The sequence below is a fragment of the Chinchilla lanigera genome, unplaced genomic scaffold, assembly GCF_000276665.1.
Source record: "Chinchilla lanigera isolate Chin_1 unplaced genomic scaffold, ChiLan1.0 scaffold00064, whole genome shotgun sequence".
Classification (NCBI taxonomy): domain Eukaryota; kingdom Metazoa; phylum Chordata; class Mammalia; order Rodentia; family Chinchillidae; genus Chinchilla; species Chinchilla lanigera.
In genome coordinates this window covers 13,248,331-13,260,830 of record NW_004955465.1, presented here as the reverse complement: position 1 = coordinate 13,260,830, position 12,500 = coordinate 13,248,331, and the positions used below count along the sequence as shown (strand labels likewise).

The window sequence follows — 12,500 nt, the reverse complement described above, 5'->3', positions numbered from 1 at the left end:
TGTGTGTCCTTTTAAGTATTTTTCTTCTATTTAAAAGATTGTTCTGGGTGTCTTAGGGCCCTTGAAATTCCAAATACATGTTAAAACCAATTTGTCAGTTTCTACAAGAGCTCAGCTGGAATTCTGATAGTATTGTATTCAGTGCATTTGGAAAGTATCGACCATCACATTAACAATACTAAGTCTTGTAGACTGTGAACATTTCAATTTGTCATCAGTTTCTTCCCACCGTGTTTGGTGCTTCTTGGAGTCAGAATATATATTTTGCCCCCTTTTTTGGAGTAACAGAGATTAATTATAGATACTGTAAACATGTACACAAAACGGAGCTTAAAAAAACTGCTTGTGGGGCTGGGGATTGAGCTCAGTGGTACAGCACCTGCCTGGCAAGTGCAAGGTCATGAGTTCAATTCCTGGTATCAGAGAAAAACCAAAACCAAAACAAAACAAAACAAAAAACAGCTTGTGACTGAGCACAGTGGCAGAGACCTGAAGATACTGATTGGAAATAAGCTGTCTTTCCTTATACAAGAATCTCTCTCTCTCTCTCTCTTTTTTTTTTTTTTTCTATCTTTTTGAGACAGGGTCTCGCTGTGCAGTCCAGCCGGCTTTGAGCTGGCTTTGTAGCCAGGCTGGTCTTGAACTCGCAACAATCATCCTGCCTCAGCCTCCTGAGTACTGGGATTACAGGCGTGCGCCACCAAGCCTGGTAACAAGAATCTTAAGGTGTTTCCTATTTATCTCTAAAGGTAGTAAATATGAAATAAAATCAAAGCCTAAGTATGGCTATACCCCAAGGACAACGGACCAGGCAAAGCCTCGAGAGCTGTTTGCTTTGGACAGACCTGAGCCTGCTTTAGTCTGTGAACATCAGGTGACTTCAGACTCACCTTGGTGAGCCAGGCAATCTCTAATAAGCTTTCTTCACTGGTATTGGCTGACCCCGGGGTTGTCTCTGGGAAGACAGGTGGAGCGCCTGTGAGGCAACCTGCACTAGAGGGACAAGGAGTTTGTTTGATGCCCAAATATATTTTTCATAGTCTCTTTATGTATTTCTCAAAACAGCAAAATGTAGCTAGTAAGTTCTTCCTATTCCATGGCTGATAAGCTAGTAAGAAAGAACTAAGGAAAAGAAAGAAAGTAATGAAGAAAGAGAGAGAGAGAAAGAAAGAAAGACAAAGAAGGAAAGGAAAGAAGAAAGAAAGAGCAAAAGAAAGAGTGAGCCTAACTTGTCCAATGGCATGTAGAATAATTCCGGTTCACACACTCATGGCGAGATGCCCCTGACCCTAAACTGACATGGTGGGGCCCGTGTCGGGGCTCGGAGGCTCGCTTCCCTTGAGGACCCCTGAGCAGACGCGGTATGGATCCGCAGAGGGAGCCCTGCCCTGCAACACCAAGTGCTGGGACCCGGACTTCAGCTTCTTGGCTTCTTGAGCTCTTCCCAAGAGCCTGGGCCAGGCTGGCCACGGCTCTTCCCTTTTCCCCCGGGGGAGCTCACAAGGGAAGCCGGGCTGCTGATGAGGATTCCAAAACCTGTGCTTTTCCCGGGTGTTTATTCTAGTGGCCACGGACAGGCGCGGCTCCCACTTCAGACCTCTCAGGAACAGGCTACTTCAGTGTAGGGCATTCTGTCCTTCGTAAGACTAACAGAGGAGGCAAACGCAGTATCAGGGATTCTTAAGATCCAGAGGGAGACAGCGATGCGTTAAGGGGGCACCTCCTTCCACGAGACTTGGGGCTGGTGCTCGGAACACAGGTGCTGATGGAAAACGAAAGGAAGTCACAGCCTAGCGGCGGGCTGGTCAGGTGGACCCCTCAGACCGTCTGCTCAGACTGGGGCTGCTCAGCGTGGGCGCCCTGCCCTTTCTTATGCCCATGGTTTAAGCAGGCACTTCGCAGGGCCAGCACCATGTTCGGCGACCCTGCGGCAGCTGCCAGGATAAAGGATGCCGAGGCTCTGAGGACCTAGCAGGTGGACCAGGTCCCTGAGAACCTGCACAGCTGCTGCCATGGGGTCAGTGCCTTTGGTCATGCTTAGGCCAGAGGTATCAGCTACACAGGGCCGCTGACATCCACACCTGGACGCCAGGACAAGCCGGTCAGCTCCTTAGAGGATAATAAGCAAGACTCACTTTACTGAGCGTCTTTAATTGTGTAGTGATTTGCTTTTAGATTTTGCTTCTCAGCTGTCACTTGCTGAGAACAGTGACAGAGGTGACCCACAGGAGGCCAGCAGCCTTCTCTACGAAGTCCTCCACCCAGGGCCTGCTAAGGTGGGCAGTGGGGACGCATTGCTAGCGCCTGGGCTCATGGGGGTGGAAAAGAAGATCTCAGCCAGGTCCACAGGTCTTAAGGACAGTAGTTTTGTACATTGTGGAGACCTGGGGTGGCATCGTAGTCGGCAGGATTTGAACCTGCGCGGGGAAACCCCAATGGATTTTTAGTCCATCGCCTTAACCACTCGGCCACGACTACACGAGGATTGTATTGCCACCCTGGATGAGTACTGGGGTGCGCTGCAGCTCTTCCCAGGCCTTCGGCTCCTACCCTCGAGGTCCGAGCCAGCGTCTCTTGCGGCCCGCTGCGGTGAGAGGGCGGCCGGCTGCGGCGGCGGAGGCGCGAGCTGCGCCGCTGACCCAGGGGCGAGGGCCTTCCAGGCCTTCCAGGCGGCCGCATCCCAAGAGCCCTGAGGCGCCCTAAAAGGACGGGCCACTTCTGCCCGCGGTGCCAGGACACTGGGGGGACACAGCAGGAACCCCCTTATCCGCACTCGGGGAGCCTGGGGTCGCCTCAAGTGAGACACGCGAACAGGGAAGACGGCAGCAGCAGCTCCATTCTGCTGGAGGTGGCAGGGACGTGTCCTCGAATCGGGCAAAGGGCACTTCCTGTCTGTGAGCCCCACTTACAGCTCTGGCCCGCTGCCCCCTCTCCCCTGGGTAAACTGTTTCCCAGGCTCGCACCCTGCAGCTCCCTTCGGCCTCTCCTTCCCGCCCTCCACGGAGTCACCCCTGTCCCGGCACACGCGGCACACTCCACCCGAGTTCGCGATCGCTTCCAGCCGCGGACCCTCCTGGAGGAGGAAGCTCTGTTTCGATCTTACTAGAAATAAAACTGTACAAGGTCCCGGCTGTGATCCCAGCCTCCTCTGGCTGGACGATAGGACCGAGCACCAGCTCTCGCTCTTAGCAAGATTTTCAGTGAGTCGCTGTCTCTGTGGTTTTTGCTTCCCTTTAAGTGAGGCTATCATGGTTTAAGCGAGGCTATCATGGTTTAAGCGAGGCTATCATGGTTTAAGCGAGGCTATCATGGTTTAAGCGAGGCTATCATGGTTTAAGCTAGGTTATAATGGTTTAAGTGAGGCTATCATGGTTTAGTATGTTTGGAGGTGCTTAAATTTACACATTTTTGGCAGTGTCTATAGGAGGTGCTGCATTTTTAAAGTTCATCTTGCTAGCAAAGGAAAATAGTGATTTCATTTTTACTGAAGCAAAAGAAACAGTAATATGTGCCGCTCCACTGTGTATGGCTCTGTGATGTTATAGGCCCCAAAGTGACACGGTGACACAGAATCCCAGCGTTCCCCACCAAGACCACCACTGCCTTCAAATCTAAAAATCAATTTGCCTTTCCAATGGTGTATGATATTTGCATACTCTTTTTTTTTTTTTTTTGGTCTTTTTGAGACAGTGTCTGGCTATGCAGTTCAGGCTTGAGCTCACTTTGTAACCCAGGCTGGCCTCAAACTCGAAATGATCCTCCTGCCTCAGCCTCCCGAGTGCTGGGATTACAGTCGTGCGCCACCATGCCCGACAAACCATGTACTCAATTTTCAAAAATTCTCTTGTGACCTAAGAGCTGATGGAATTCAAAGTCAAATTCACATTATGTACAACTCTATAGGTTTCTCATGAACACATGCGAATCAACTGTGCTCCAGCCACACAGGAGAGTATTACATAGCAGGTAAAGCAGGAACCAGTCCAGGGAGGCTACGTGCAACAGAAGTAACAACTAGCTTTACAGTAGTGTTAAGGGAGGAAAGTAAAATCCATGTGATTATGCGTAGCATGATACCTTGTATCTGAAACACACAGCTTTTAATAGCAGAGAGCAAGCCAGGGGAAGCATTTTGGACTAACTTCTTGTGGGACCCAGTGACATAGCTATAGTTCCTTAAATTGTAAGAATACCACACACAGCCTAATTTGTGACAGGAGATACTTAGTTTTGTGAAGAAGTGATCACAGAGACATCCTTATGGTACACGCTTAAGGGCTGATGATTTCCATGGAAATATCTAGCACTGACAGCAGTTATGCGAGGTGGGCTAAAGTCCTAGACGTGACTGCGGAACACCCCATAGATGTTTACTCATGTCAGCCGGACTTTTTTATGTGGGGACTCACACTTATCCAAATGCAGGAGAGAGGTCAAGCGATGATTTACTTATGGACACATATTCTCATTTTCATTTCTCCATGGAAAATGAACTCTGGCGATTGTCCCCAACAGGCATCATAAAAGGCTTCGTTCTCTCGGTGAAAAGACGTGTCCGCAGGTTTCGCCCTCTTCTGTCTTTTGGGTCCTTTCGAGCCCACATGAAGTCGGTCATGGGAGGTGTTCCCTGGGTGGTTATTCCGAGTGTCGGATCTCTGGGGCGGAGCGAGTTTGGGTAGCGAGCACCAGGATTCCCTGAGGATCATCCTGGAGACTTCATTTTCAAAAGGAAAAAAAAAAAAAAAAAACCTCAGGTTCCACCGAGATTTGAACTCGGATCGCTGGATTCAGAGTCCAGAGTGCTAACCATTACACCATGGAACCCCACATTGGCATCTTCTGCGCTCCAGCCTGATGGGTCATCTATCCGCGACCGCGTCCGCGCAGCCTTCGCGGCGGAGAGCCACACGCACTTCCGGCCGCGCCGTGGGCCTCCCTGGCGCGCGCCCCGCTGCCCCTGCCCGGCCTAGGGCTCTCCGGTGCTGCGTCCCTGCGCCGTGCGCCGCCCTGGCCCCACCTCACAGGTCGACCCCACCTCACAGGTCGACCCCACGCCGGCCCCCCCACGCCAAGCCCGGGCCCGCGGCGCCAGGCAGCAGCGCCCCCTGGTGGACGCCGCTGCTCAGCGCCCCGTCGGCTCAACCCGACCCGGGGCCGCGCCGGGACCCGACGGTCCAGCCCCGGCCGGCGGGGGCGCTGCCCAGGCTGCGGGGAGGGCGAGGAAACCGACAGGGCCCGCGGGCACACCGGAGCCCACGTCAGGGTCGGCGGGAGAAGCCTCAGGGCAGGCCTCAGCGCAGGTGGGAGGTTGGAAATGCGCCCGACCCCGGGGGTACGCCGGCTCCCGCGGAAGATGCCAAATCCCGGCCCAGGGCGCTGTGCGAAACTCCGACTCTTAACACTGCAGGGTCGCTGCAACCAGGGACAGGGCGAAAGCGCTGCGGTCCGGAGAGAAGATGACTGAGTACACCCGACAGGACCGAGGCGGGGAGAGGAAGACAGGCGAAGACCAGGCCCGCCTGGGGAGGGCGGCAGTCAGTGGCAGCACCGACCTGCCGGCCGGAGGTAATCCAGACCGGAGCTAAGGCACCGCTGGACGACGGGGCTGCCGGATGGGCACGCCCTGCTCAGCTGTCCGATGTTGCTCCCGCGAGTAAGCCCAAGGTTGTGCGTCAGTGCCCCTCTGCCTGGAAAGGGGTGCCTCGAGCGAGGAGGAGAGGGAGACACACTCAAAGAGCGGGGGCGGAGGGCCATGCTTCAGGATGGGCAGAGACACAGACGCTGGCTCTCCACCGTTTCCTGGTGTACACGATAACCGGAGGATTCCCAGACGACTCAGGGCTGCGGCCGTCTTACTCTGAGAAGGTCAGGCTGATGAGCACCACTGCCCAACGGGGTCTTCTGCTGATGAGGACAGTGGGGAGAGATGGCAGGTTAAGGAGTTTGTCCTTTCTCCAAGGTGAAACACTATTTTTATTACTACTCGGTTCTCCAGGAAGCAGGATGTCCTCATCTGATGTAATCTCACCCTGGGGCGTCACAGCACCGCAGGGCCCCCTGAGGCCCCAGCTGTGACAGGAGGCACACGGAGTTACGTGGCGAGACACTAGGCCTCAGACAAGCCCTAGTCACAATTTAATTATGAAACGATTTTTCCCCAACAATTATATAGAATGGTCCTAGACGGATGTGGCCCCATGAGGCTACTACAGGCCCGCTGACAGTGCACGGCTGCTGCGGCCCACAGCTGTCCTCAGGGTCTGTAGAGCTGGACAGCAGGAGGAGAAGCTCCTGGGCTGTACTGGCCGCTGTGTTCCGGGGATACCGAGTGACAGTGTGGGTTACACATCTGACCCAGGGAGGGCCAGGGACACGGCCAGGAGTGGAAGCTCAGGAGGAGAATGGGACGCTTGCGTTGGGGCAGCAGTGCAGACGCTGTTTAAGGGAGCTTGGCCCAAACATCTCAGCAGGACGCAGGCTAAGCAGAGTGTGGAGAGATGTCTGGACAGCAATGCCATAAGGCGGAACAGAGGGTAGGGGCAGTGTCATGGGTTACAGATCGGGGTCATGGGTCACAGGCAGTGACAGGGCTCAGTGCCATAAGGTTGTGTGCTTCAGGGCCCAGGTGTCTGTGAACACCACTGAACAACGCGAATGACTCCAGGGGACGTCGGGATCAGTGCCCCGGGGGCCACAGGCTCAGCAAGCTGCCGGCTCTGGTCTGGGAGGCTGCTGGGTGTCTCCTCGTTCACTCTGCCGTGTTACTCCTGTCCCCCAGCGCAACACCGAGGGGAAATTCTTCTCTTGTTCCCAGGATCAAGAAGTCCCTATAGCAGTGGCTCACACCGTGCATTTTCTTACTCCGATGCCCGCTCTCGTGGCAGCCCAGTTCCCTGGAGACACTCTGCACCGCACACGCGTGCCCTGCATGAGCTCAGCCGCACACTGTGGAGCAAAGCGATCCTGACGTGTGGCTGCAGGGCCAGAACGCCGCTCCGGTTGTGGAACCAGAACCAAACCAAATGGAAAAGCGCTCTACACCAGGAGCTGGAAGGCAACCGACTTTACCACACTGGTGGGCTGGGATTGCTCCCACAGCATCAGCTCAAAACTGGCTTTGGAATTGGTTTATATACGTTTTGTAGGCAGGAAGTACAGGAGCTTGAAAGCGAGGCAAGTTTCTGTTGGGTAGCATCAGTCTTGCTGGGCAGAAAGTCCTTGGAGCGAGTTAGCCAACAGGACATGTTTGGGGGCGAGAAAGCACAGGCTGCGCAGCTGGGTGCAGTCAGACTGGGCGGATCAGGTTATCTCTGGTCTAGTCAGTCAAGGCTGAGGGAGTCTAGCGGAGGAGGTACGCGGGGGGCTGCATGATCTCATTCTGTCCTAATGTGGTGTCAGACTACTAGTTGATTTTAATTTTTAAAAATTTCCATCACACTATGAGCAGGCCAGGGCGAACTGGTTCTCAGGCTGCTGGTGCGGAGGCCTGGCCGGGCACCTAGGTGGATTCCGCCTGGGCGCCAGCCAGGACAGGGTAGGAGTGGTGTGACCTCAGTCACCTTCCACTGGAGTAACTCGCCACCAGCTTTTGGGTTCTGTTCAGTGTGGCTCTGTCCTAGTCAAAAGAGAAGCAGGGCCCTAAAACCGCTCCACCGTGTGTACATGGACTCAGACCTCCTGCTTGGACTCCAGGGAAGGGGCCTCGCAGCCAGCCTTGGGCCCAGTCTCCTACCTCCTCCTTTCACCCTTGTTCTGCAATCAGCCTGCACGACCCAGCCAGCAGACCTGGTTCTGCTGCGCTTCCTGTTTGGTCTTCTGTTTCGTGGGAACCCAGAGACGTTCCTGCTGGCAAAGCTGCAGCGGCCTGGCTCTCAGGGGCCCTTGTCAGGAGGAACAGAGACGTCCCGGAGCGGGGAGATGGCAAGCTCGTTCCTGCACTCGCGGTCCTGGGGAAGGAAGGAGCGCGCTTTACCCAGACCTGGACCTTCCCGGGGTCGACCCTTCCGTGGGAGAGTCGGGGGTGATGGGGGGAGACACACAGCGGGCCAAGGAGCCCCTGGCTCCGGCCTTCAACACTGAAGCAGCACAGGCAGCCCAGGCTCTCTGACCTCCTGCCCCTGTGTACGCTTTTGCCCACGACCACGCCGACCCGAGAGTGGGAGAGTGGGCTCCGGGTCAGGGAGCCCAAGCCTCTCGCTTTGGATGGTGGGGTCCCGGGCCCCGAGCCCGCCTCTCGCGCGGCCTGTGTCACCTTCCGGCCTGAGTTGAGTCCATGCTGGTTCGCCCGTGTCCACCTCTGGGTTTTCAGATCCTCGGCCGCTGAGCTTCCTCCGAGCTCCGCGATTCTCTTCCTTTTCAGAGGCCCGGCACTGCGTTGTCTGCCACGCCTGGCCTGCGGCCGCAGGGTTCGCCCAGGACAGCCGCGGGGGTTGCGCACTGCCGCAGCAGGGTCCCGGTCTCCCAGGGTTCCGAGGTCCCCGCTGTCCTTGGACCCTATGAAGCCTTTTTGTTTTTTTGGCCATAGGCCACGCCTGCAAACACGGGGCAGATGCCACGGTCCCAACTCGGTCCGTGTCACTGGACCTCAGGTCCAGCCTTAGGAAGGTGCGGCGGGGCGTCCTGGAGCTCCGAGACTGCGAGGGGCGAAAAGGACGCACACACTCGCGCCCACACCCGCGCCCGCTTCCGCACCCGTTTGGCCGGGACGCCGTGGCGCTGTCCAGGGCGGGCAGCCGGCCGGGCGGGCGGGGAGGCTCGGAGAGGGCGGGGTCCCCACGTCTCAGCCACGCGCCCCCAGCGATGCGGACGCGGCGCCGCGTGCAGACGGCTCGCCTCCGGCGCTCACGGCGCAGCTGCGGTCGGGGTGCGCTTCTGCGGCGGGGTTCCTTAGGTGAAAATCGGTTCGGAGGGAAAGCCCGCAGGCAGCAGGGCTCGCGCGTGCGCCCCGGCCGCGCCTCCGAAGTTGGGCGAGGCGCTCGGAGGCGGGCGCAGCCGAGTCGATCTGGTCGCGTTTCCGCAGACGCTGGAGCCTTCGCCACGAAGACCCCAGGCCCCATGCGCGGGCTCCGGGGACAGGGACGGCGCGGGCCGCGTGGGGCGGGAGAGCTGCGGAGGCGCAGGCCCGGGCCTGGTCGCTGCGGTTGTGCCCCCGGACGGGCACAGGCGGGGCCTCCCGGGAGGGGCTGGGGTGTGACCTTCCTTTCCTACTTGTGTGCTAGTTCTTCCTCGATGTCCTGCGGCTCCGACGGTGAGGACGTTATTCTGCGCAGGGCTGTCCGGGTCAGGACGCGAGGCCGAGTCACACCCCTCAGAGGGCAGTGACCCGGCCGAGGGCGCCTGGTCCACCCTGCCCGGGCCTCAGGGGAGAAGAGCGCTGAGCACCGAGGTGAGGCCTGGGAGACCCGCCCAGGTCGTGGGGGTCAGCCCAGAGCTGCGAGAATCGGTTCCGCGCTCCCAGCTGCCCAGGCTGCCGTGTCGCTGCCACGCGTGAGCCTCTGGTTCTGACCTTCGTCCCGGCGACGGATTTAATGTTGCCCTGCTTTCTTCTTGATGTTTCTCTCTCTGATATTTTCTCCTTTTTAATGAAGGAGCCTCCATTTGAAGTAACAGTTTTACTATCTAAAAAGCAAAAAATTGCTTTATTTTCTGTATTTTTCCCTTCTTGTTTTTACATTTAAAGTTCTCATCCTGAATTCTCCTGAGCTACATCTCCAGCCCTTTATTTCTTCTTTATTTTGAGACAGGGTCTTGCTCAGTCACTAAATTGCCCTGGCTGGCCTAGAATTTGGGATCCTCCTGCCTCAGCCTGTCAGTGTTGGGATTACAGATGTGTACCACCCTATCTGGCTTTTCCTTCCAACTCTTTAAAGTTTAATGTACTAGGTTTTTTTTTGTTTTGTTTTTTGTTTTTTTTTTAAGGCAGGGTCTCGCTCTGCAGTTCAGGCTGGCCTTAAGCTCACTTTATAGCCTAGGCTGGTCTCGAACTTGCAGTGATCCTCCTGCCTCAGCCTCCCGAGTGCTGGGATTACAGGTGTGCGCCACCACACCCGGCTGTACTAGGTTTTTAAAAATAGGTTCTTGAAATAAAAGCTAGAACAATACGAATTTTTCTGTTTTTTAATGTATACATTTGGAACTAAAAATTAATTATTAAGTACTATCTTAGTTTCATGCCACAGTTGTGATGTCTTATTTTCATTGCCATATAAATTAAAAACATTTTATAGTTGCAAATTTTTTTTGGCCTTGGAGTATTAATCAATTTTGTAACATTAAGAAATTTTTCATTTATCTTGTTGATACTTATTACTGTATGCTGTGAGACCACAAACTGGGTGGTATCAATCTTGAAATTTGTTGTTATGCACATTGTGGCTTTGATAAATATTTCATGTGTAACTAAGAGACATGGCTATTCTGCAGTTGGGATTAATCTTACTACTTGAAATTTCAAAGTCAGCACTCAAAAATCAATAGCACAGCCAGGTGTGGTGGTACACAGCTATAAACCCAGCACTCAGGAAGCTGAAGCAGGAGGACTGCCATGAGTTTGAGGCCAGTCTGGGGCACACAGTTCAAAGTCAGCCTTAACTACATAGTGAGACCTTGTCTCAAAAAAGCAAAACAAAAACAAATAAGCAAACAAAAAACCCAGTAGTACTCAAAATTAGGGAAATGAAACACCTTTCACAACAGCATCGATAAAAATGAAATACTTAGGAACCAATCTAACAAAGAAAGTGAATAGACCTATACATTAGGTACTCTGCAAAACTAAAAAAAAATACAGTACTCTGAAAAAGGAGATCGAAGAGGAAATCAGAAAATGGATAGTCATCCCTTGTCCTTAGATAGCCAGAACCAATATAGTGAAAATGGCCCTACTCACAAGATTGTTATGCAGATTTAATGCAATACTGATCAAAATTCCAATAGCATACCTCACAGAACTAAAGAAAATAATCCTAAAATTCATGTGGAACCAGAAGAGACCTAGAATAGTAAAAGCAATTCTAGGCAACAAAGACAAGGCAAGGGGCATCACAATCCCTGAGCTAAAATTATACTACAAAGCTACTGTGATAAAAACAGCATGGTACTGGCAAAACACCAACAACAGCACCCCAAAACAAAACAAAACCCAAGGATCAATGGAGCAGAACTGGAGATGCAGAAACAACGCCAAGCACATGCAGCCATCATTTACAAAGGCACCAAATACTTTCACTGGAAGAAAGACAGCCTCTTTAACAGATGGTGCTGGGAAAACTGGCTTCCCACATGGCAAAGGTTAAACTAGACCCATATCTCTCACTATGCACTAAACTAAAATCAAAATGGTTGAAAGATGTAAATATTAAAACAGAAATGCTAAAGCTGCTGGAAGATAGAACAGGTAAAACTCTGTAACACATAGGTGCAGGCAAAGACTTTATAAACAAAGTCCCAATTGAATAGGAAATATCACAGAGTCAACAACTGAGATCTCATATGAAAAAGCTTTTGTGCAGTAAAGGAAACTGCTAACAGTTTCAACCCACAATGTGGGAAAAAAAAAATTATCAGCTATTCCTCAGACAAAGGACTAACATCTAGAATATATAAAGAACTCGGAAAAGTCAGACCTCCCTTTTAAAGACCCAACCCAAAAATGGGCATTTGAAATGAATAGACACTTCTCAGAAGTAAAAACAACAAATAAATGTATGAAAAAATGCTCAACATCACTGGTCATTTGAGAGATGCAAATTAAAACAACACTGAGATTCCATCTCGTTCCAGAAAGAGTGGTTATCATCAAGAAATCAACCAATAGCCAGGCATGGTGGCACATGCCTGTAATCCCAGCACTCAGGAGGCCGAGGCAGGAGGATTTCTGCAAATTCAAGGACAGCCTGGACTACAAAGTGAGTTCAAGGCCAGCCTGAACTGCATAGAGACCCTGTCTCAGAAAGACAAAAAAATGAAAAAGGAAGAAAGAAAGAAAGAAAGAAAGAAAGAAAGAAAGAAAGAAAAAGAAAGAAAAGAAAGAAAGAAAGAAAGAAAGAAAAAGAAAGAAAGAAAGAAAAGAAAAAAAGAAAGAAAGAAAGAAAGAAAGAAAGAAAGAAAGAAAGAAAGAAAGAAAGAAAGAAAAGAAAAGAAAGAAAAGAAATCAACTAATAACAAATGCTGCCAGGGCTGTGGGGAAAAAGAAACCCTTCTCCACTGTTGATGGGAGTGGGGATGGGGGCAACCACTGTGGAAATCAATGTAGATATTCCTCCAAAAATGAAAACTGGAGGTTCCATTTAACCTAGCTATTCCCCTTCTTGGTATCTTCCTGAAAGAGTTGAAAGCATCACACCACGGAGATATACACACACCCGTGTTTATAGCAGCACAGTTTGTAATAGCTAAATTCTGGAAACAGCCCAAACACCCATAAGGAGATGAACAGATAAAGACAGTGTGGTATTTATATACCATGGAGTACTACTCTGCCATAAAGAAGGATAAACATG

At 52.4% G+C, this 12,500-nt stretch overlaps 1 protein-coding gene and 2 non-coding genes across 3 annotated transcripts; 1 reads left to right on the top strand and 2 right to left on the bottom strand.

Moving 5' to 3' along the window:
• Positions 1–2,396: 2,396 nt before the first annotated feature.
• On the bottom strand, positions 2,397–2,478 carry Trnaf-aaa. The gene has a single exon. It is a non-coding gene; the product is annotated as a tRNA-Phe (tRNA).
• A 2,274-nt stretch (positions 2,479–4,752) lies between these two features.
• Positions 4,753–4,824, bottom strand: Trnaq-cug. The gene has a single exon. It is a non-coding gene; the product is annotated as a tRNA-Gln (tRNA).
• Positions 4,825–4,854: 30 nt separating this feature from the next.
• On the top strand, positions 4,855–7,382 carry LOC102005915 (translation initiation factor IF-2-like). The gene is made up of 3 exons (XM_005399010.2): positions 4,855–5,300; positions 5,408–5,565; positions 6,815–7,382. Exons 1-3 carry the CDS (start codon positions 4,855–4,857, stop codon positions 7,369–7,371), a joined length of 1,161 nt encoding a protein of 386 aa, XP_005399067.1. The 3' UTR covers positions 7,372–7,382.
• The last annotated feature ends 5,118 nt before the right edge of the window (positions 7,383–12,500 follow it).